General features: G+C 47.5%; 1 protein-coding gene across 1 annotated transcript in view; it reads left to right on the forward strand.

Moving 5' to 3' along the window:
* Positions 1-9221: 9221 nt before the first annotated feature.
* Positions 9222-25000, forward strand: part of ptch2 (patched 2) — a gene marked incomplete at its 3' end in the record, with an annotated part of 33244 nt that continues 17465 nt past the window's right edge. The window contains exons 1-5 of the mRNA XM_080546895.1: positions 9222-9383; positions 11122-11314; positions 22310-22499; positions 22630-22699; positions 22826-22917. Of these exons, the coding sequence (XP_080403021.1) occupies positions 9231-9383; positions 11122-11314; positions 22310-22499; positions 22630-22699; positions 22826-22917 (698 nt within the window). The 5' untranslated portion in view covers positions 9222-9230. The remainder of the gene's footprint in view (positions 9384-11121; positions 11315-22309; positions 22500-22629; positions 22700-22825; positions 22918-25000) is intronic.

Raw genomic sequence — 25000 nt, forward strand, 5'->3', positions numbered from 1 at the left:
GTAGCTGGGCTGGGTTGATTGGGGTTGGGGGGGGGGGGGGGGGGGGGGGGCAGGTTAAGAGCTGGGGCTGGGTGGGGGCGCGGGGGAGCTAACCAGTTGAGTGTTCAGTGTCACTCCCCACCCCTGCAGGCCAAATGTGACAGATGCTTGTGTTTTCCAGTGTTGCCCAGGGATCAGATGTCAGCCCCGGCTAGCTAGCTGTCTCTGGTTGGGCTAGCTAGCTGTCTCTGGTTGGGCTAGCTAGCTGTCTCTGGTTGGGCTAGCTAGCTGTCTCTAGCCTGGGTAGAGTAGCTCTATCAGCCTCTGAGTAGCTCTGTCTGTATCTTTGTAGCTCTGTCTGTCTCTGGGTAGCTCTGTCTGTCTCTGAGAAGCTCTGTCTCTGAGAAGCTCTGTCTCTGGGTAGCTCTGTCTCTGAGAAGCTCTGTCTCTGGGTAGCTCTGTCTCTGAGAAGCTCTGTCTCTGGGTAGCTCTGTCTCTGAGAAGCTCTGTCTCTGGATAACTCTGTCTCTGAGAAGCTCTGTCTCTGAGAAGCTCTGACTCTGGGTAGCTCTGTCTCTGAGAAGCTCTGTCTCTGGGTAGCTCTGTCTCTGAGAAGCTCTGTCTCTGGGTAGCTCTGTCTCTGGATAGCTCTGTCTCTGGATAGCTCTGTCTCTGGATAGCTCTGTCTCTGGAAGCTCTGTCTCTGGGTAGCTCTGTCTCTGAGAAGCTCTGTCTCTGAGAAGCTCTGTCTCTGGATAGCTCTGTCTCTGGATAGCTCTGTCTCTGAGAAGCTCTGTCTCTGGGTAGCTCTGTCTCTGGATAGCTCTGTCTCTGAGAAGCTCTGTCTCTGGATAGCTCTGTCTCTGGGTAGCTCTGTCTCTGGATAGCTCTGTCTCTGAGAAGCTCTGTCTCTGGGTAGCTCTGTCTCTGGGTAGCTCTGTTTGTTCACTAGAGGCTGTCCGTCCATCATCGAGAGCCCAGAACGGACTTCACGTACGTGGGCCTTCATGAGAGAAACCAGGTTGTGGAAATCAGACCTGCTGTGTCGGAATCGTGTGTTAATTTCAAGTGTCACGTCTTCCCAAGTGCTGGAAAAATAGCTAATTGTATTTGACTCCCAGGTCTGCTGAAAATAATGAGGTGGAATGTCAGTGTAAAAGGAAACATCTGTTACATGATCCACAACTGTTAGAAAGCTACTTATGATTTGAGATTCCTTCTGCCCGCCTGCGTGTCGCCTACCTCTTCCAGCAGGCTTTGGTCTCTGGCAGTAACAGGGTCCCTCATCCCAAATGATGCTAATGCTGCTAATGAATGCTAATGTCCACAGACAGCGGGTGGCTAAATGGGCCCTTGGCTAGGGTTGCCAACTGTCCCATATTAGCCGGGATGTCCCAGTATTTTGGGCTCGGATGAATATACGGAACCTCCCTTGTCCCGTGTATTCGTCCAATCACAGGCCCCCTCATCCGTACTACATATAGCGTAAATGCGTCAATTCCTGCAAACCCTGCCCCCCCCCCTCCCCCCGCCCCGTGCAGTGGCGCGCCATGTTTTGTGCCGTATTTGTTAGTGAGAAAGTTGGCAACCCTACTTGGCACTTACTGTGGGTAGTGTAAGTGCCGTGGTACTTGTGAGACCTACGGTATAATAAATCATTAAGACATTGTGTCGACAGTGATATAAATATACACCTCCTTGGAGGAGGTCCATAGCCACCAGCCCTGGTGGAGCACCCTGACCCATACACAGACTTTACTATACAGAGATCGGCTAGAGATTTGGGGATTTTTTTTTTTCATGACCGCCATGTTGGCACCGAAGGTTCGGTGACAGTTGAGTTTTAAATAGAATTCCCACTCAGAATGTTCTTGTCATTGGAGGTTTTCGAGCCAAGATGGTAGGACCTTTGTTTTTGGTAGGACTGTATGGCTCTGACGGTAACTGCCAGAACAGTCCCATTTAGCTCTGGTAGCACCCTGTCTTGGACTTCAATAAGGCCAGTACAGGGTGGTCAGAGTCACACTGACCAAACGACAGAGAGAGAGAGAAGGGGGGAGAGAGAAGGGGGGAGAGACTACGTTTTTCAGAGATTGAAGCAATTGAAGGAGGCGGTCAGTCACCCACTTGGCTCAAAGGGAATGTGTGTGTGTGTGTGTGTGTGCGTGCGTGCTGGTGTGGGTGTTTGTGTGTGTGGTGGGGTGGGTGTGGAGTTAAGGGGTGGGTGGGGGTTGATGGGTGGGTGGTTTTGGGAGCTTGAGGGCTTGAGAGTGTGGAAGGCGAGGGAGCGGCGAGGCCACCCAAGAAGCCAGGAGGAGAAGCCTGCCTGTCTGCCGCTGACCCCTGCACGTTAACTGAACACTTCCTCAATTTGTCTTCTCTGTTCTTCAGGCACAAACGAATTTCCTCCCTTCTTTTTTTTTTGTGTTGTTTTTTTGTTTTACACACAGACGCGCACACACACACACACACACAGACACACACACACGCACACACACACACTATCTTTTAAGACACTGCCATGCCACCCCCCATCCCCCCCCCCATGCCTCCCTCCCCAGCCCCCCCCGACGCCCACCTTCAATGCACAGACACACACACAGACACACAGATGCCTTTAAGTAGCTAACTCAACAGAAAGAGCACTTGCTTCTGCTGCTACAAAGGCCTGTGTGTGGCAGGAGGGCCATGCAGGGCTGCCGATAACCCCACTGGCCCGCGTGAGGCTCACACTAACTAACTCACATATCAGAGGTGTGTGTGTGTGTGTGTGTGTGTGTGTGTGTGTGTGTGTGTGTGTGATAGTGTGAGACTCACACTAACTCACATATCAGAGGTGTGTGTGTGTACTAACTCACATATCAGAGGTGTGTGTGTGTGTGTGTGTGTGAGACTCACACTAACTCACATATCAGAGGTGTGTGTGTGTGTGTGTGTGTGTGAGACACACTAACTCACATATCAGAGGTGTGTGTGTGTGTGTGTGTGTGTGTGTGTGTGTGTGTGTGTGTGTGTGAGGCTCACACTAACTCACATATCAGAGGTGTGTGTGTGTGTGTGTGTGTGTGAGATAGTGTGAGACTCACACTAACTCACATATCAGAGGTGTGTGTGTGTGTGTGTGTGTGTGTGTGTGTGTGTGTGAGAGAGAGAGAGACTCACACTAACTCATATCAGAGGTGTGTGTGTGTGTGCACTTTTGTTCGTGTGTGTGTGTGTGAGACTCACACTAACTCACATATCAGAGGTGTGTGTGTGTGTGTGTGTGTGTGTGAGAGAGAGAGAGAGACTCACACTAACTCATATCAGAGGTGTGTGTGTGCTTTTGTACGTGCATGCTTGTGTGTGTGTGTGTGTGTGTGTGTGTGTGTGTGTGTGTGTGTGTGTGTGTGTGTGTGTGAGTGAGACTCACACTAACTCATATTAGAGATGTATGTGTGTGTGTGTGTGTGTGTGTGTGTGTGTGTGTGTGTGTGAGTGAGACTCACACTAACTCATATTAGAGGTGTATGTGTATGTGTATATGTGCGTGTGCGTGCGCGTGTGTGTTACACCCTGTAGCTTTTTAACCCTACAGGAACATGTTATAACACAGCTGTGAGTGTTATAGCTGTTCTAACGCCACGCAGGCCCACTCAGATGAGCAGGGCAGAAGCCTGGGAGCAGACAGCCGAGCAGACAGCAGAGATAAGGATCTCCTCCACAGTCACTAGGCCACGCTAAGCCGTGTTGGCACATGTGCACCAGCCTTTGTCTGTTAGTTGATATCTTTAATTGAGTCTGTCTGACTCAGACGTGAACCTAGTTATGCCAGTTATGTTAATCTCAGAGCCTAGGATCCCATCTCCCTGACTGGGGAGGCTGGGTGGGTGTGTGTGTGTGTGTGTGTGTGTGTGTGTGTGTGTGTGTTTGTGTGTGTGTATGGAGTATTTCGTTGAGTGTGTTTTTGAGGGATTATGTATTCATTTAAGGATGTGAATGAAGGACGCTTGTCACATCCATGCAACTCCCAGTATGGCCTGTCTTATTGTCAATGTATTATTATTATTATTATTATTATTACTATTACTATTATTATTATTGGTATTATTAGTATTATTATTATTATTGCCTTATTGTGTCACGTTTGACCTGTGTGAATTCAGTGTATTTTGTCTGAGGATTGTCTTGGTTGAACTTGTGTGACATGCTGTCTGCAATTTGGTTTGTTTTTTGCATTCTCTGTATTAACTCTTCGATTATACCTGTCTGTCAGGTAATAATAGTTTTTAATAAGTTACCCAAACAAATGACGAGGACAAATATAGCATTAATTCATTAATCTGTCTATTAATCTAAAGGCATTAAGTTTAAACATTTTGAAGATATGGAAGTGTGAAGCATAGGTTTATAGCCAGCCTGTTTACCTTGTCAATCATGTAGACGATTTGATATTGCATTTGAATGGAGCATGAGTTCATAGAGATCTTTTACAGAACACTTTGACTACATGGCAATGAAGCTCTCTCTTGTAATAACATTGTAATAACACTTTCTCTCTCGTCCCTATGTTCGCCCCAGGCCTCTTTCTCTTTCTCTCTCTCTCTCTCATAATGTTAGTCTAACTCACTTCACAATGTAGTGATATTCTAACATTTGGAGTGCATGAACAGATACACATACATAGAATTTTTGGATTTCATGCTTTTCGCCCCAAAAACAAACATGTCTGATTTTGGCTTTGCCACCTGCCAGCACAGTCTGACAATACCCCTGTTAAAACAACACAAACAAAGACGAACACAAAAGTGTGTGTGTGTGTGTGTGTGTGTGTGTGTGTGTGTTTTCTCTAAGGGAACCAACCATTCATTGCGATGACAAAGGGGGAAAGAAATACATTATCATAATTAATCTTATCTTTAGCGGTGGGTGGCAGGTCGGCTCTTTCTCAGCCTGACACAGTCCCACAAAGCGTACATGTACACGTCATTTTGTTACAATGCACCTTTTGGCTTACGAATATTTAAGAACGCTTTGTGAATATTCACCCAACAACCATTGAATATTGGTTGAGAAGCACTTTTGCTGTCACTTCTGGTTGGCTTCAACAGGAGGCCGGGGCTCATGGAGCTTAACGTAGGAAGATGAAAATGATTTAATTCTTCTGAACTGATTTATTTTTGTTCTGTTAACTGCAAGTTTCATCTGACCATTGAAATCTGCTTTCAGTGGAGACTCGACATCGCCTGAAGTCTAGGAGTAGGCTTGCTTGTGGGAAACACTAACCCTATGAAATGTTATGTTAATTCGATACATCATTTAATCATGCAGAACTTTGAAGTTTCTTTTTGTTGACAATGAAATGGCGCTCCTAATTGGTGCAATGTGTCAAATGTTACTGTTTTTGCAAGTTTTCTTCATGGACCATTTCAACATTAAAGTAACAAAAATCCCCTAGAAACTGCATTTTTGTGTCAGTTCTCAAACGTATGTTCTGCGGCCAACTGCAAATGATCTAGTCTTCTCGTTCAAACCCAGGAGAATGTGCAACCTACCGCTGTCTCCCTAACAAGACCATATAACGGAGAGAGAGGGAGAGGGAGGGAGGGAGAGAGAGAAAGGGGGAGAGGGAGAGAGGAAGAGAGAGAGAGAGAGAGGGAGGGAGAGAGACAAAGAAAGAGACAGAGAGAGGAAAAGAAAGAGAGAAAGAGACAGAGACAGAGAGAGAGAGAGGAAAGGAAAGAGAGAAAGAGACAGAGAGGAAAAGAAAGAGAGAAAGAGAGAGGGAGAGAGGAAAAGAAAGAGAGAGATAGAGAGGACGGGAGAGAAGCGAGCTACGCCTAGCTTTACGATAAATAAACACCCGGTCAGTCAACTGCAACCGTCCAGCTCAGCTGCTGCGTGACGGCTGTGTGTGTGACGGCTGAGTGTGTGTGTGCACGTATGTGTGTGTGTGTGTGACGGCTGTGTGTGTGTGATGGCCAAGTGTGTGAGTGCGTGTGTGTGTGTGTGTGTGTGTGTAGTGGTTCTGTACTCATAACCATCGCACATACGGAACTGGGCCATGCCTGGGCGGGCGTGGGCCCGGGTGAGGTGGGGTGGGGTGGGGTGGGGGGTCTGGGTCACTGAGGGGTGGGCGGGTGGAGGGGGGCCAAGGTCCTGGGCCGGGTCGGTTTATGTTTGGAGGGGGTGGGGTGGAGGGGGGGGGGGGGTGCTGTACGATGGCATATATCTGGACAGCGCATGGTCATCTGGGTGGTTTATTTATCCAAGGCCTCCAGTCCCGGACCTAGGACCTCCCTCCGTTTGTTAGGGTTACTAGGGGCCCCCCTACCACACAGGGCAATTCCTCACATTCCTACATTAGCTCCAATTTCCAGCTACCTTCTCCCCTCATCGAATCCTACAAATTGAGCAACTAGCTGATCCAGTTGGGAGGCTGGTGGAGGTAGAAATAGCCCCCCCCCCCATCCTCCGATTTCTACCACCCTTCTTCCACCCACCAGCCTCCCCGGAGCTGATCACTATAGCTGGTTGCCATCCTTCCACCCCCTCTCTGTATAATATGAATATCAGACATGTGTGAATGATTTCAACCCCCCCCCCCCCACACACACACACACACACACACACCACTATCGATGAGCCCATCCTCTGATTTCTGCCTCCAGTGGCTCAAATGAACGGATGAACTTCGAGTAGCCTGTGTTTTCTAAGCTTCATGTCTGGCGTTTGCATTGTATGTGTGGCGGAAAAAAAAGTGTCTACCAGGAAGATATGATTGTAGCTTGATTGGGTTTCCACTTAATTGCGGGTGTTGATTAGTTTGGCAGCTCAAAGCCAAACTCCCAAGTTTATGTCTACCATAACAGCAATTATTTTAGTTTCATATGTATTGTATGCTGCTCATGTGGTCATTGTATATGTGGTTTATCTATAACGACTACCAGATGTATTCTTCCTCATTATGTCCTCGGTAATACTATATGTTTTTAAATCATGATTGCATTTACATGCTTTTAGCATTAAACTAATTGGGAAGTATGAACTGCATAATTATATGTGTATATTAAGTATGATCCCTGTGTTAATAAACCAGTGCAAGCTGGTGGAGCTCTGTGTGTGTGTGTGTGTGTGTGTGTGTGTGTGTGTGATTGTGCGTGCTCTTGTGCACTGTGTGCGTGTGTGCTTTTCTCTGTGTGTGTGTGTGTGTGTGTGTGTGTGTGTGTGTGTGTGTGTGTGTGTGTGTGTGTGTGTGTGTGTGTGTGTGTAGAGCTATACTATACAGCCCCAGCCTCAGGTAAACAGAGTTAGAGTTAAGTACAGTACTTGTCAGTTGGGTGTGACAGAGAGGAAACAAATAACTACCAGGCAGTATGAAGGTCTACCCAAACTCCTTTACTACCAGGCAGTATGAAGGTCTACGCAAACTCCATTAGACGTTGAATGCCATGCACTACTCAGACAGACAGACAGGCCTACAGCAATTAGAAGTTTAATGCCTTACACTAGAGACAGACAGACAGACAGACAGACCTATACAACCATCAGAAGTTGAATGCCTTCCACTAGAGACAGACAGACAGACAGACTCGCTGACTAGAGCCATTAGAAGTGTAATGCCTTACACTAGAGTCAGACAGTCAGACAGTCAGACAGACAGACAGACAGACAGACAGACAGCCAGCCCTATACAACCATTATAAATTGAATACCTTACACAGAAGAAAGACAGACAGACAGACCTATACTATCATTAGAAGTTGAATACCTTACACAGAAGAAAGACAGACAGACAGACAGACTTATAGAACCATTAGACTTTAAATACCTTATACAGAAGACAGACAGACAGACAGATACTATACAGCCATTAGAAGTTGAATACGTGAGGTAGACAGACAGACCTACAGCTGTCAATGACCACCAACAGCACCCAGACTTTCGCACCAAACCAGCTGCCATTGGGAAACTGCATAGGCACAGTAGCATTAAAAAGGTGGGCTGTTATGACTTAAGAATGATGTATAAATAGATAAGAACCTGTAATTTGAAGTGATTTAAATGGATGGGCCATGTGTACATACCTTGTTAAATGACACAGTGGAGCAAGGTTGATTGTTGGCTAAACAGTATTATTATCCACATAAGTCAAACAAATTAGTGAGAAAGTTGGAGGTGTGAAAAAGCATTAACGAAAAACTTTTAAATCGGAATGTAAAACCTTTTAAAGATAATTGTTAGTTTGCTTTTGGGTTTATTTATTTATTTTAAAAAAAGAGGGGAAAAAAGAAGAGAAAAAAGTCCAGTTTAGTGCACAGTTGCACTGTTCAATGATTTATTCGAATTGGAAATGTTTGGGGTTGGGTGGGGGGGTGGGCAGAAATTTGTAAAAAAAATAAAAAAAAAATAAAAAATGGAAATCAACATGTTTAATCATATTGTATTGTGTAACTTTTGAATAAAAATACTTGGGGGAAAAAGAAGAATTGGGTCAGAGTGAGAAACCATACTGTCTGGATAACTACTTTATCATCTTCGGGAATAAAAGAAAGAAAACGAGAACGTTGTCTGTCTGTCTGTTGTATCAATAGATGTGCATGTGTGTGATTGCTTCTTAAAAAACGAGCTGGGCTGTTGGGAATGTGTGTGGAGCTGAGCAGAGCAGAGCAAGGCTGCAGTGTGTGCTGAGTTTATTGAAAGAGTCTCTCTCCCTGACGCCCCCCCGCTCTCCCCCCCTCCCCCCCCTCTCTCCCCCGCCTCCCCTCTCTCCCAGCCCCTGCCTGGGTGGTCCCGCGCTCTCTCTCCACTTTGGTGAGCTGTTGCTTAGCAGCTAATAATAGGAGATGTTTGCAAAGTAATTTGCCTCTTCCTTGAGCCAATGAGAACCGGAGCGCTTTTCCATCCAACCACCCTTTTCAGGATTCGCGGAGCCGCTAACTTCTCCAAATGTTACTGCTCCGAGTCCGGGATCAGAGGCAGAAGACTTGAGTAGATCTATGCTCGGGACACTTTCCTCCAACGACTTTTCGCAACGTTGTTTTTTTTTGTGTTACCACCACGATAACGGGACGGATGAAGACCGGAGGATCTATACGGATTGGGGCACATAATGATGGGATGCAGTTGCGAGACTTCTTTGGCTCAACGCAACACTAAGACGCGGTGTTCCCCTGACTGTTTCCCCGTGGATGCGCTCGTCTTCTATCTGGGATTATTGTCGCTTTTGCTGAACTCCGAGCACCGTTTCTCCGTCTTCTCTCGTTTGGACTATGGCCTCGGAGCACAGAGTCCCAGGGGCCGGTGTGTGCGGAGATTTACCCCCCAGTTATACGCGCTCTCCCCCGCCGCCAGTGAACCCATCAGACCTACACCGGAGACCCAGTTACTGCCACGCTGCTTTCGCACTAAAACAGATCTCTAAGGTGACAAAATTATTTGAGCGGAATTATCTATGCATAAAGTTTCATTCATCAGCTACTGTGCAATAAGTTGTTATGTTCTGATCCTTGAGCAGGAAAACCCTTTCTCACTAATGCTCTAAAAGCAGGACTCATAGTAGACTAAGAGTGTTTTTTTTAATGTGTAAATGTGATGGAATTCATAAACAATATCAGAGTGAGATCAGACACGCTGTGAGAATAAGACGCGACATTGTAACGTTTCAGCAAACATCGGAGCATATTCGTGTGTGGCCACTCTGGCACGAACTGATGTTTTAACTTTCAAGCAGCGATCTAACTATGAATGAGAATAAGTCCCTCCATTCATTTTCCAAAGGCTTTAAGTATTCCCCTATTGCTTTATTGTGCGCGTTTTGGATGTGTTCAACTCTTGTTTGTGTGAAGTTATGGCCAACTCGGGTTCTTTCAAACTGCACGGTTTGTTTGAAAATGCGGTAGGTCCTCAAAGAGGAATTCACTGATTAAGTTTTATCTGACAAAGCATCTCTGGACCGCATGAACGCTTGGATATGTGTCAGAACTGCGGAATGAAACCCAAAACATCACTCTTAGTTTCTGTACTAGTGACATGTTTAGAAAGATTGAATGAATCCCTTCAAACAATGTTTGACTACAAAAATGACAGGAGTTATATTGTGCAGAAACTTTCCCCCCTTGCCATTGAGAAATCCCTTTCATGCTAAGAGGCTTTGAGTCGGAAAAGTATTAAAGTAGGTTGTCTGTCTCAAATGTTTCAAATCCAACATCTTGAGGTCTGTCACACTTTTAGCTGTCAGCAGTTGGTCTTAGTTTAGTGCCCTGCACCATTGTGTAACAAGGTTTTAGAGCTTGTTTGGATGCATACACTACATTTTCAGTGAGAGCAGCACACTTATATGGGAGAGAGTTTAAATCAGAATCAAAGTAGTTATGCAGACCATAGGAACTCTTATTATAGGTATTTTAGAAGCTTAGAAAAGGGTTGTTATTAGTATATTATTAGTGCTTGAAATCCCAATTGAAAACTGCTGCTTTTTGTTGCTAAGAGGCCTCCTCTGGCTCCGAAACAACACCCTGTCTCTCACCCTGAGATCTGACAACTGTGATGTCCCATTCCAATCAAAAATGAATGGTCATGATGACGCCCATGGGCTTCAACATCCCCAGTCCTGTAGCTCCACAATTTACATCTTCCTTGTTGCATGTCTTTTGTAATCAGTTATATCTTTCATATGATTGGATGAATCTCTTGGATCTTACAATGAGCTGATGTTTTAGTGTAGTCTCCATGAGGTGGAGATAGAGTACAACATCTGTTCATCTGTTCGGCGTTGCTTGACTCGATATGACACTAGAAAGTCAAGTAAGCCATTTCATTAGTATGTTAGCATCTCGTTGCCTATACCTTGCCTAGTGGTTTATCCTGGCTGAGCAACTCAGGGAAGACCATTTTGTATGACAGGTTGGTATCTCAAAAACAGTAAATAGCCATTGAAAAGTTAGTTCTTGTTCTTGTATTATGCGTACATAGCCATACGAAGCATGTCATTCATAATGTCCTGTGACAGCACTTGTCAATAACGTTCTAATAACGCTTTTCTCTCTCTCTATTTCCCATGTTTTCCTCCTGTCTCTCTTGCTCTCTCTCTCTCTCTCTCTCTCTCTCTCTCTCTCTCTCTCTCTCTCTCTCTCTCTCTCTATCTATCTCACTCACTCATAGGGGAAGGCAGTGGGTCAGAAAGCCCCGTTGTGGATTCGAGCGAGATTCCAGGCTCTCCTCTTTTCACTAGGCTGTCACATCCAGAGACACTGTGGAAAGGTCCTTTTCATTGGGCTGCTTGTGTTCGGAGCCTTGTCTGTGGGCCTGAGGGTCGCAGCCATCGAGACAGACATCGAGGAGCTATGGGTGGAAGGTGAGTCAGGCGTTCCATTTCTGGGGGACATTTGTGTCTGGGTAAGGGAGGGGTGATGGAGGGGTGATGGAGGGGTGATGGAGGGGTGTCCTTTTTCGGCCTCTCTGTCCCAAATGAACCTGTAGGCTTCACATTGTGCCATTGAGTTGGAGTCTTGCTGGAGGGGGGGGCCCCTCGAAGGCAGGGTGCTGGGCTGTGTTCTCTGACGCTTGTCGCATCGTTGGGCTAGTTGAGGTGGCTGGTTTTGTGGAGGCACAGTTCTCTCTCTCTCTCTCTCTCTCTCTCTCTCTCTCTCTCTCTCTCTCTCTCTCTCTCTCTCTCCCCAATAGTTGTTCATGTTTGAGTGAACGACACAGAGAAAGTCCTTGTTTTCTCTGGATTTGGGCCGTAGAAGTAGCCGGGTGCTTTGTGTTATTTGTCTTGACAGCTATTCTGAGGTTCTGTGAGGTGTTTCTTGTGGCTGTGGTTTCTTTTTTCGCTGGTGGGAAAGTTACCGTTACATAGGTGCGTTTGAAGCGGTTGTGAGAGGGTTCAAGGCTTCCAAAACTGTATTGCACACAACCAGCTAACAATCTCCCTACCTCCCTACATTCTCCCTACCTCCAAACCTCATTCCTGACATTAGCCTATATATTCTTTTACCATGGCCATGCCAACATCTTTATTTGACCCCCTTTCCCGTTCGCCCCCCTCTCGCCTAAAAGCGTACATATTCTGTGCATATTCCAATAGCATATCTATGCATATTCTGGCAGGTCTTATTTGGTTTTCACACTGCCAAATTCCTCCTAAGCCCCCTAGGCTTTTGCCTCACTCATGATCCCGTGAGCAGATGGGCTGTGTGAATAGTTAGCCATCTTTGAGTCCTTGCTGCCCCTCCCCCCTTCCCCTTTTTCACCTCCCTGTGTGGTCCATTGGATTCCATTCAATAATAAAGGCAAGCAGGCAAGGCACCCCCTTTTTCTACGAAAAAAAAATAAGAACATAAGTGAATACAGCTGAGGCTTACCCACCTGTTTTGCACACTATAAAGAGGAGCCACAGCGATGTAGGGTAAACACTCTGGAGGGTTGGGTTTTTTTGTTGTTGTTTTTGTGTTTTTTTCTCATCTCAAAGTGTCTCTGTGTTTATTTGCTTGTTCTCGAAACGCTTTTGGGAGGGAACCGAAGTGAAGGAGGTGGTCTGCTGTTGTCACTGAGATGCTTGTGGTCCCCCATCTGACGCTCAGAGTTTGACTTCTTTTTCTTTTCTTTTCTTTTTTCTCCTCTTTTTTAACGTTTTTTGGTGTGAGGCGAGAAGAATATCCCGATACGACTCAATCACTTATAATATAATTACAGTTTGCGGTGTGATCTTGGACGCAAAGCAGCGAGGATTTATGGAATTAAAGCAAAGTGATTTGTCACAATCTCTCCAGCTTCTACGCCTAGTTCCTAGTTACGTCTGTCATAACAAGGAGGGGGGGGGGAAAGACACTAACTGCTTAAAAAAAAGGGGGGATAGTTTGATGAAGCCATTGTAGAGCAGAAGTTTGCCATGGTATTCTGCGAGTGAAATGTGGTGTATTGCAGAAATGGACTGCTGTGCCTTTAAGAGGCAGTGGCCATGTCACTAAAGTTTCTGCCTGGTTGTTTCCCCCAATAGCCCATTGACAAAGCTGCTCTGGGCTGAATGGGGAGTAAGTGGTTTGGTAACAAGGAGAGGTTCGTTCTCACACACACACACACACACACACACACATGCGCACGCACACACACACACACACACACACACACACACACACACATGCGTACGCACACACACACACACACACACACACACACACACACACACACAAGCACACAAGCACATACAACTCTATCTCTCTCTCTCTCTCTCACACACACACACACACACACACACACACACACACACACACACACACACACACACACACACACACAGACACAAAGTATTTGACACAAAGGGAGGAAAGATATTTCCTAATGGGATAGGGGAGTTTATGGCTCTATTTCTCCATTAGAGGAGATGAGTGTCTAGACCCCAGAGAACACGCTTTTCTGTTACTATCAAAGCACCCGCGCTTTATCTCCCAGAACCGGTGTTTAAATCATCTACTTTCACAGACAAACAACTTGCAGCCATGAAGCATTGCAGGAGGAGCCGGTCAGGAGCACGTTCCAAGCTCCGACTGCGCTGTGTGTGTGTGTGGGCCTGCATTCGATTGCGGTCGATCAGGCCACATCAACATAAAGACATAAATAAAAGTCTCCGAAACAAACAGCTTTAACCCCAATCCGGTAGGAGCCGGTAGTATTATAGATCTATAGGGGTCTGTCCATAACATGATAGTTCGGCTGAATTAGGAGCAGGGATATGACTCTTCATGTTCTCTCTCTCTCTCTCTCTCCCAGGGCCAGCTGTGTGTGTGGGAGCATATGCTCCCCATCGTATATCCTCCTCAGGCTCTATCTGTCCCCCAGACCCCCCACCTCCCCAGGCCCCCCTCCCCCCCACACACCACCACCACCACCCCCCACCCAAATGTCATGTTTGCCACCTAGTGTAGATGGCTTGCTGCTTGTGTGAAGTCAGGGGACCACCAGGGCTTTTTTAATTGCTTCCTCCCCTGCCTCCTCCAACCAAGCACCAGGAAGGGAAGGGAGAGTATGGCGCTGGTAACACATGGGGCAGAGGAGAGCAGAGGAGGATAGACAGACAGACAGACAGACAGACAGACAGACAGCCAGACAGAGGAGAGGACAGACAGGCAGATAGAGGAGGGAAGACAGACAGACAGACAGACAGACAGGCAGGCAGGCAGGCAGGCAGACAGGGAAAACAGCAAAGAGTGTTATAGCTTCATTGTAACATTGTAGTGTTAAACCCATCCTGTATGCTGTTACATTCTAGAATAGAACAGAATACAGCCTACGTTGGGGCTACAGTGTGTGTGTGTGTGTGTGTGTGTGTGTGTGTGTGTGTCTTATCAATGTTGACAGACATCTGATGTGGTAGCTGTTTCTAAGGAACATGTCTGGCTCCAAACTGAGGGAAGGTGTCGTGGATTTAACCCTCAAAAATAACACAGCACACCTGAGTGGAAAAAAAGGTGCGCTAATTGGGTTGTGAGCGCTACCTAGCTGTTTTATACTGAGGTGGCTAACAGGCTACATCCCACGGTTGGCTAACACTAGACAGAGTGGCACAACGAGAGACACAACTCTTAGATTAGATTCAACTTTATTGTCATTGACAGAGTGCAAGTACTACTATCGTGCGACATTCAGATACAGTCATATTCTAACAAACATTGTTGTGAGGTCAGTATTATATTGTTGTCTTGAGTTGAGTTGTTTGTTATTGAGGATGGTACTACAGGGTCAATATGGCCGCGGTCACCAAACCAGGAGAGGGACGGGCAGTCCTGGGTGGGACCAGGGAGAGGGTGACCTAGCCTGTATTGTCTGGTCTGGAGGGTGGAAAGAAAGCAAGAAAGCAAGAAAGGAAGGAAGAAAGGAGGGATAATAAAGAAGTGAAGTGTAGGGAGGAGAGGTTGGGGGTTGGGGAGCACTAGGGCTAAGGTTTAGGGTGCTATACTCTTTTACGTTTTCCCATTCCCCCTAAAAACAACAGTTCATCCCCCCCCTCCTCTCTCTCTCCCTCTCTGTCTCTCTCCGAGGACACACATTTCTCTCACCACTGCAAGCGACTCGCTAAGATATATATATTTTTTTCTCCGTAGAAAAAACATGTTTTATTTTCCTCTGGAAATCTCTGGAAGCTATATAGCCGTAGCTATAACCAGTTCTGTCGAATCGCCGTTAACGTTTATGATATTTAGCTACCGTCCGAGCCAGCTCAGCTAGCACGGTATGTTTCAAATAGCAGATTTCTTAGAGTGGAAAAATTAAGGTTTACATATACAGTACAAGTATGTACTTGTGTGCGTTAACGAAACCCATCCTTCTCGACACAGTTTTGGTGAGCCTGACAGACATGTACACATAGACAAGCTGTCCAAATACTGCAGAGTGGCGAGCAGAGCAGACCCACCATATGTTTTATACAGACTGTATGTCTTAGAGGAAGAGGGCGGGGGGCGGGGGCGGGGGGGAGAGGGCGGGGGACATATATACACACACACACACATAGCATGACTGACCTGCTCCACAGAGGAACCAGTAGACACCTTCCAACCTCCGAGGCCGGGGCTACGCAGCCACGCACAGTGCCTCTGCAGCTCAGAGCCGCGTCGTCGGAAAAACATGTGGACCGGTTCTGTGTTTGGACCAGTTATCTAAACAAGAAACCCCCAAAAGGTAAATGCTATAATTCATAAGCAGAAAAAAAAAAGAAAAGAAAAGAAAGAAATAGCCAGTCTTCCAGTCAGGAGGAGCAGGAGAAAGGGAGCCCTATGGAGCATTATTGGAGTTGAATGGTGCGCTCCAGCGCCCTGGCTAGATAAATAAACTCCGACCGCTGTGCCTCAAGACCTCACCAGTAGAAAGAACAAACAAGGGCAGAGTCAACCTGGGTCAGATGAAATGTTTATTTCACCCCTCCACCCCCGTCCCCCCCCCAACCCCGTCCCCCATCACCTCCCAGGACACACTCAAAGTTGCACACACACACAGGCAAACATACACACACACATAGGCGAACATACACATAGACAGGGGAACACTCACACACACACACACACACAAACCACCTCCCACCACTGCAGTTAGTATTCCCATCTTGGTTAGGCCCTCAGTCCCCAAGGGACAGCCACATGAGCTGAATACAAAACTGCAGCACTCTCTCCCTCCAAGCTGCACCACTCTCTCCCTCCAAAGACATGCAACCATTTACTGACGCTGCCACTAATTGAATAATAAATTTGACTTGACTCGACTTCACTAATTGAATCCTTTCAACAAAGAACCATAGTCCAAAGGGAATTTTGGTATTTTTATGTACGTTCATGCTGGCTGGCAATAGTTTTGTTGTAAACAAACAAAGTATGTTTACAGTATTTGAGTGCGTTCACAGTGTTACACCAGAACCATCATCAAACATGACTTTTTAACGTTGACATCACAAACATGTTCTCCTGTAGCTCATGTTCAACATTAGTTACGGGGGGAAGTCAGAAAGCTTGGCTCGTACTACCGACCCAGTTGAAACACTGTCTCATCTCCTCTCCCATACAGCTCTCTGTTTCATTCACTTGGACAGGTTTTATATTCCTCCCCATTGAGACGCTTCTCTTTGGTCCGTTTTAAATAAAGTGACACAACCAGTCAGCTACGACTAGCTACGACTTTGCCACGTATTCTCTCCTCTCTACACCATTAGCCTGTTTGCCCCCTTTTCCTGCAAAAAGAAGAAGGAGAAAAAAGGTAGAAAAAACATTTTCTTGGTACTTGGGGTTGGGGGGGGGGGGGTAGAAATGGTCCAGGGCTCAATAAATTCATTTCTAGTCTGAATGAGACCAGCAACGTGGAAAAATTTTGCCTTTCATGGTGGGATGAATGTATGTTTCAAGCGCACATTAAGCTGCATTAGCAACCAGTGGACTGCCTAATGTGACCATTTTTCACAGCAGCCAACACTAGGAATCATTAGCATAATTAGTACAGGCCAGCCTATACATATGGAAATAGGACAGAGCCTAAATACCAAACACCGGCAGACATTTCTGTCAATGCTGCTGACACTGTCACAATCTCAATAGATTGTAACTGAAGCAGAGTTTTTTTTGTTTTTGTTTTTTGGCCTTTTTTTGTTGTTTTGCCGTTATTTTGTTGTATTTTTTTGGGGGGGGGGGGGCGGGGGGTGAGGGGGCTCTGAAATGGAAGTTGAAGTTTGTGATGTTGGTATATTATTTTATTTTATTTTTTTATTATTATTTTTTTCGGGGGGGGGGGGGTTTGGGGGGGTCCCTTTACATTTCCTTTTTTTTCCCACCCCTAACTCACACACGCCTCCTCGAATACGGACACACACACACACACACACACACACACTGTATTTCTATAGGTAAGGTATGAAGCCAGCCAAACCCCACCCCCACCCCTACTCACTTCTCTCCCCTTCATTGTTTTATTCACTGGGGAAAGTCTTGGTCCATTTACTTTTGTTGTGAGCGTTCCCTCTCTATTTTATCCTGTTTGTTGGGTAACATCTGAAAGAAATTCAGGGGCTGAGTGACAAAAGGCCTGTATTCAATCTCCGCGGCCTGCGTCCCTCTATGAGGGAGGAGAGCCCCCCCCCATCTGCTGCTGGTGATCTGGGGGGGCCGTGGCAGGGAGGTGGCGGTGTGCTCGGTAAAGGATGGGCGATTGAAAAAACATTTAAAAGGCAGAAGAATTTATTTCTCTAAGGCTTGTTGTGCTGCTGTAGCCTGAGGGCCACATCTAGGCCCTGTTGTTGTTGTTTTAGACTGCATGGTTTAAAAAGTTGTGGCCAAAAAAGACAGACACAGACAGAGAGAGAGAGAGAGAGAGAGAGAGAGAGAGAGAGAGAGAGAGAGAGGAGAGAGGGAGGGAGAGAGAGAGAGGGAGGGAGAGAGAGAGAGAGAGAGAGGGAGAGAGGGAGAGAGGGAGAGAGAGAGAGAGAGAGAGAGAGAGAGGGAGAGAGGGAGGGAGAGGGAGAGAGAGAGGGAGAAACGGGAGAAAAGCGACCTGATGAGGGATTGACAGTTCCCAGGCCACAGAACTAGTCTAGTGTGTCTGTGTGTGTTCGCACGCGCTTGTGTGTGTGTGTGTGTGTGTGTGTGTGTGTGTGTGTGTCTGTCTGTGTGTCTGTGTCTACAGTACGTTGTGCGCGCGTCCCTGGGTGGCTGCAGCAGGTAGAGCCTGTCTCTGTCAGCACTCCTCCTTGTGGGACTTCCTCAACAGCAGCAGGGGGCCTTTCACGGGCCTCCTAATCTAGCTAATCTGCTGCACACCTCCTAATCTAGCTAATCTGCTGCACACCACTTTGAAGGTGGCCCGGGCCGACAGAGAGGCCGTACTGGAACACACAGCCAGCCCTGGGAAGAGTGGGGACCAGAAGGGACTCGATCGTTAACTGTTTCGATTAGTGGTTTTGTGACGGTGGTGGCCAACCCCGCCGTTTAGTGGGAAGGAGTTGGACTAGGGACTTTTTTATTTATTTCTTTTGGTCATTTTTTTCTGAGTGGGGGAAGTCCCACTCTCTTATATTTGTAATTTTTTACTGGAAGGTAGACAGGAAAGTAAGGAGGAGAGGGTATGTCAGCAGGGCATGGGTTGGATTCGAAGCCATGCCAACATGGGTATATCTGTGCACTGTAGGCCGCGGTGCTGGACCACTGGACCACCCCAGGCCATGGCGCGAGACCACCGGACACATTTTCTTCTTCCGCTCTTCCTCTTCCACTTTTTTGTTTTTTAATACCTCCTGATCAAGCCTCCAAACTACTTTGGTTAATTGACCATGTGAATCAGATTGATCCTGGCCCATTGGAAACAGCTGCCGCTTGTAAGTCCTACCCTGTGACACCTGACCTTTACAACGGGTTTGTGTGAGTGGATTTAGATGGAATAGAGAGACAGATGATGGAGGAAGTGGATTGATGATAGAGGAAATGGATTGATACGGTAGGGGCAGCGGGGGGAGGGGGAGGGTGGGGGTGGGGGGTGACAGTGGTGTTTCCTGTCCGGGGTTGCGGTGGTGTGGTGTGGGGTGGGGGTTGGGTGGGGTGGGGTGGACATGAGGGAGATTGGAGCCGACACAGTCCAGCAGTGGGCTGACACCAGAAGTCAGGGGGTCTGTCTCCCTGGATAATTACATGTCACTTTCCATACGGCCCATTGGGAGGGGAGGGGGGCAGAGAGAGAGAGAGGGGGGGGGGGGGGTGCCTCACACTAGCCAGCCTGATATGGCTGCTGGTCCTTGGGTGCTGGAGGTGGGAGTTGGTGGTGGTGGTGGAGATGGAGGTGTGGAGGAACCAGGGAAAGCAGAATCCTTGAAACCTTGAAACCTGCAACCATTATCCCTCTCCCAGCCAAGGCCTGCTGCCCCCAGAGAGCCATCTAATATAGCCTCATTAGCACAGGGGGTAGCATGAGGTAGCCCTGTCTCTATGCTAGAACCTTCTACAGCCAGGCCGGTCGGGGCTAACGCCTGTACCGGTGGTTTCATCGATTTGATTGATGGTATATTTGTTACACGGCTATTAGTATTGAAGTCAGAACAGAAGTCTTGTTAGAGTAGAGGTATTTGGTGCGCCTGTCCCTTTAAGAGAGCGCAGAGCAGAGCGTAGAACAACCTCCATCTGGAGGGAAGCAGAGAGCAGAGTGACTGAGTGGCGGGTGGAGGGGGGGTGGGGGTGGAGGAGGGGTGGCGGGGCCCTCTCAACCAGGCTCTGGCCGGGGCGCTCCGCTCTGGCTAGCTGGGTGGTCCAGATGGGAAGAACAAGACACAAATAGCTATAATTTACTTCAGGAGCATTGTAATTACAGGGCCAGAGAATGAAGCCCAGTTCCTGTCCATGCCCCAACACATTAAATATGAGCACAATGTCTTCAGGGAAGTCAAAAAGTTTTTAAAAATGTCTTATTTTTTTAAACGTGTTTTTTTTGTTCATTTAAAAAAATATATGTTTCTTAAGAGTAAGAGTCGGCCCTACTGTAGTAGGCTACTGCTGGTGTCGCTAGGGTAGGACCGTGTCATCCTAAATCGGATCGAAATGTCGACTTCAAACGTTCGACGGCACAATGGCCGACTTTGAAACAAAACAAAAAAACAGTGTCCTTTCCTCATTAAACGTGTCAGTTGCTTTTTCCGAAATGCTTAAACACCTCATAATGCGTAATGACTAGGAACCTGGCCTACTTTTTGATGAATTCACACAGACAGTCAAAGTAGGTTAGAAGACCTAGAGAGAGAGAAAACCCTGCGAGATGTTGTTGACGTGTTTCCAAGGCTGTGTTAACTTGAGCTCACACTTACAGAGACGGGAGAGAGGAGAGAGTTGTTTTTTTTCTTCTCCCGCAATTAGAGGAGCCGGATTGGGGGAGGGAGGGAGAGAGAGAAAAGAGAAGGGGAGAGGGAGAGGAAGAGGGAGAGAGAAAAGAGAAGGGGAGAGGGAGAGGGAGAGGGAGAGAGCGAGTGTGGAGTGGAACAGGAGAGGTAGAAAGAGGGAAAGAGAGTGGAAAGGCAAGAGGAAGAGGGTCGAGGAGAGGAAGAGGATCGAGGAGAGGAAAAGGGAGAGCAAGAGATGGATAGAAAGAGAATAGGGAAACGTGAGGAAAGAAAGGAAGGAAGAGAGGAAGAAAGAGAAAGGAGATAGATAGGAAAAGGGAGAGGCTCTCTATGGCATGCCCATACAGCCAGAGAGCGAGAGAAAGAGCGAGAGAAAGAGAGAGAGAGAGAGAGAGAGAGAGAGAGAGAGAGAGAGCGCCAGCCTCTGCGGGGTTGTCATGTAGCGGAGCACGGAGGGGCAGACGAGCCTCGGTCTCTTCCAGAGCGGTGTGTTTCATCTCCCCTTGGCAGAGCCCACACATCCCCTGCTCCCTCTTTTCAGGCCAGCCCCCAGTAATTAGGGGGCTGGACTCCCCGGTTCTCTAACAGGGCTTTGATGCTTTCATCCATCCAGGCCTTCTCGGCATACCACATCAACAGCATGGATGCCCCTTGTTCTCTCTCTCTCTCTCTCTCCCTCTCTCCCTCTCTCGCTCTCTCTCTCTCTTTCTTCATCCCTCCATCCAACCCCACCACCACCACCACCACCACCACCATTAGCTTTTGTTCTTTCGCTCTCTCTCTCTCACGTTCTAGCTCTCCGTCTCTCTGTCTCTCTCTGTCTGTCTCTGTCTCCCACTGTCACTCTCTCTCTCTCTCTCTCTCTCTCTCTCTCTCTCTCTGTCTCTGTCTCTCTCTGTCTCCCTCTGTCTCTCTCTCCCCCTCTCTCTCTCTCTGTCTCTGTCTCTGTCTCCCTCTCTCTCCGTGTCTCTTGGATTGCTTGGTGTGGTGGAATGTGGCTGTAGGAGTATTGATTGATGGCATACTATCCTTCCGTTTCCTAGGTTTTTGACAGCAGTTGTCATTGGTCCTGTTCACAGGACTGAGTGTGAAACTGGGGGCCGGGTGCCTCCATTCTGGGGTTTAGGGCCTGCCTTGTTTCTGATGGGGGTGGGCGGCCATTCTGGCTCCTGCCTGCCTGCCTGCCTGCCTGTCTGCATGCCTTGTTTCTGATGGGGTTTTGGGCATCGGGGGTGCTGTACACTGTGGGAGGATTTCCTCCCAACAGGCCACATCTGGTTCACAGAGGCAGCCAATCAGAAGCTTTGACTCATTCCTCTTGGCTAGACGAGACGCTGTGTGTCTGAAGTGCCTTCAAAACCAACACTGGCAAGCAAGGGCGTTGGCTGATATGTGTGTGGTATATGTGTGTGTGTGTGTGTATGTGTGTGTGTGTGTGTGTGTGTGTGTGTGTGTGTGCGCGCATATGTGTGTGTGTGTGTGTGGTGTGTGCGCGTATGTGTGCGTGTGTGTGTGTGTGTGTGTATATATGTGTATGTGTATGTGCGCATGTGTGTATGATGATATGACTGTTGCACTCTGGTTTGAACCCAGTACCGCTATTTACAATCTTAAGACTTGGCAGGAGAAGGAGGAGGAGGGGGGGGGGGGGCAAAAATGTGAAAATTAGAAACCCGACCCAATTACCGACTTTTCTACTCAACCCTGGTTTCGATTAGCCTGTACTGTAAATCTTCAAAAAGCTCGTGAAAAAAAACTGTAAAAACCAGTTTCACTCTGTTGATTGACACCTCCACTACGTCAGATTTCCTCCCCGGGCGAAAATAACAATTTACTTGTCTTGTCACATCGCACGCGACATAAATAACAACCCACTTTCTACGGGAGACGATGACTCAATTGTTGTCTCCCCCACGATGACTCGCTTGTCTCCCACGACGTCTCGAACTCATCCTCCTCTCTCTCCATCTCTCTTTCTCTCTCTCTCTCTCTCTCCAGCCGGTAGCAGAGTGAGTCGGGAGCTTCGGTACACCAAGGAGAAGCAGGGAGATGAGAATGTGTTCACATCACAGATGCTCATACAGACCCCCAAACAGGAGGGGACCAATATTCTTACCCAGGATTCCTTGCTGCTTCACCTGGAGGCCGCGCTGTCCGCCAGCAAGGTCCAAGTGTCTCTGTTCGGAAAGTAAGTTTGAGTGTACGACCTCTCGACGACCTCACGACGGTTGCTAAGAGAAGACCTCACCTACAGCTTACAGAAAGGTTGTGTTTTGTAGATACAGTGTCTTAATGTTGTACAATGTTTTTCTCCTCAGATCATGGGATCTCAATAAAATATGCTACAAATCGGGAGTCCCTATCATAGAAAATGTCATGATTGAAAGGGTAAGTTACGAAATTCCAATCTGTTTTCTTGTGTGTACGCATTTCTATACGATCAGTCTAGCTAGCGCGGTGTACTGTCGTTGTACAGTTTGAGTAACCGTGGCGACCGCTCCTCCATTTTTGCAGATGATTGACAAGCTGTTCCCCTGTATGATCATCACCCCGCTGGACTGCTTCTGGGAGGGGGCCAAACTCCAGGGCGGCTCCGCCTACTTACCGTAAGTTCCAGAATATACACATAAGTCCTCCCAAAAAAGTGTTTTTGTTTCTTTTCTTACCGTATTGCTTGGAGTACGGCACACAGTACAGAATGTGTGCTGGTGGTGGGAATGTGTTGACACTAGTCAGCTCCCGTTGAAGGCCCAGCATTAGGCCTCCATTAGGACCGCTGCCCAGAGACCTTGGCCCCTGACACCATATTCATACCTTGGCTCTGGCCGGGGACGAGGGTGCGCGGAGGGGGGGGGGGGAATGCATTTTTTTTCTCTTGGCTCGGAAATCTAATTTGACCCTGCCTGGTTCTCTCACACGGCTTGGTAACAAGGGGCTTTACTGAGGATCAGCGGCTGGGCTGGTAGCTAGCTCCTCAGGCCCCCACAGACCCACGGTCGACAGCAGCAAAGCTTCGACATTCAGAGCTTTTGACCAGAGAGCCGGTTAGCCCCGTTGTTAAGTAGAGGCCTACTTCACTCATCACCTATTGCTCGTCCTGTCGTCGGGGACGACGACGGGGGATAACCTCACACACATACGCGTGCACGCGCACGCGCACACACACACACACACCACGCACCACACACACACACAGTCCCTCGGGCTGAGGCAGTGGAAGGCCCTCATGGAAGAGGGACAGAGAGAGAGAGGGAGGGAGGGAGAGAGGGAGGGGATGGTTGCTGCTACTGGGTGGGTTGGTGGAGGGGTGGGGGGGAGGGGGGGGGGGGCAGGGGAGCCTTTGGGTCAGACAATGGTAAGCATTCTTTCAGTTTACGAGTGAGTGTCCGTCAGTGAGGGGGCCGGGGAGGGGGGCTCAGCTTTGTCAGCAAAGGGTAACACTGATCATTGTCATGGTAATCGCTGCAGCTCGGAGCTCTAAGTTGTCCAACAAATGAAATGGGCAGTATTCAAGTCGCTAGTCGCAGGTCCCCAAAGAGGCCGGTATAACAAGACTGTATAACACTGGACTTTGGTTACTCTAAGAAGACGCTTTTTTTTTTCTTTTTTTTTTACTGGAAGAAAAAAAAAGAAAAACTGGAAAAAAAACATTCCGTGGAAAAGCGTAATGGGTTTAAGGAAAGCGAGAAATATTGGTAGAAATTGATATTTCAATTAGGCTACTCTTGTTTTTTTCTGTGTTCTGCATGTTGGAATGGAATCTGGTTAAGAGAGAAAGACTCGAAAGAAGAAAGACATATTTTTAGAATGTCGGTTGTTAGGAAGATAGTTGCTGCTGATCACTGCTGGTCTCTGCTGATTGGACGACAAACAGTGTGTGGCCCTGCTCTGCTTAGCAGCCCTCCAGAGTGAAAAGAGAGGGAGGAGAGGAGAAAAGAGGAGAGGAGAGAGAGGGGGGGAAGGGTCTTTGATGATCACAGATCATCAAGTTTCCCCTCTAAATCAGTGCAGAGTGTTGAGATATTTCTGTAACAGAAAGAAACAACAAAAAAGCAGTTATTTGCTGTTGTCTTTTCTGCTGTGCTGAAGAGAGCTGGGCCTGGCCTGGTCTTGAATCCACCGCAGTTCAGCTGAGGTTGTCAACGCAGAGAGAGGGAGAGAGAAAGAGGGTACAGAGAGAGAGAGAGAAAGATGGAGAGAGAAAAAAATCTTGTGAGAACAAAGATCTATGGAAAAACCAAAAGGCCTAGGCTGGCTCACTAGTTCACTAGCATGGTTCACTAGGATGGCTCATTAGTTCACTAAACTAGTTCACTAGCATGATTCACTAGGATGGCTCACTAGTTCACTAAACTAGTTCACTAGCATGATTCACTAGGATGGCTCACTAGTTCACTAAACTAGTTCACTAGCATGATTCACTAGGATGGCTCACTAGTTCACTAAACTAGTTCACTAGCATTGTTCACTAGGATGGTTCACTAGTTCACTAAACTAGTTCACTAGCATTGTTCACTAGGATGGTTCACTAGTTCACGAGCATGGTTCACTAGGATGGTTCACGAGTTCGGTTCACTAGTTCACTAGTTCACTAGTTCACTAGTTCACTAGACTAGACCATCTAGCATGTTATGTATCAAAAGCACCAGGCAACTCAAGCAAAACTGAGACATCACCATCTTCGGGGGG

This window comes from Nansenia antarctica, assembly GCF_963989245.1.
Source record: "Nansenia antarctica genome assembly, chromosome: 16".
Lineage (NCBI taxonomy): Eukaryota > Metazoa > Chordata > Actinopteri > Argentiniformes > Microstomatidae > Nansenia > Nansenia antarctica.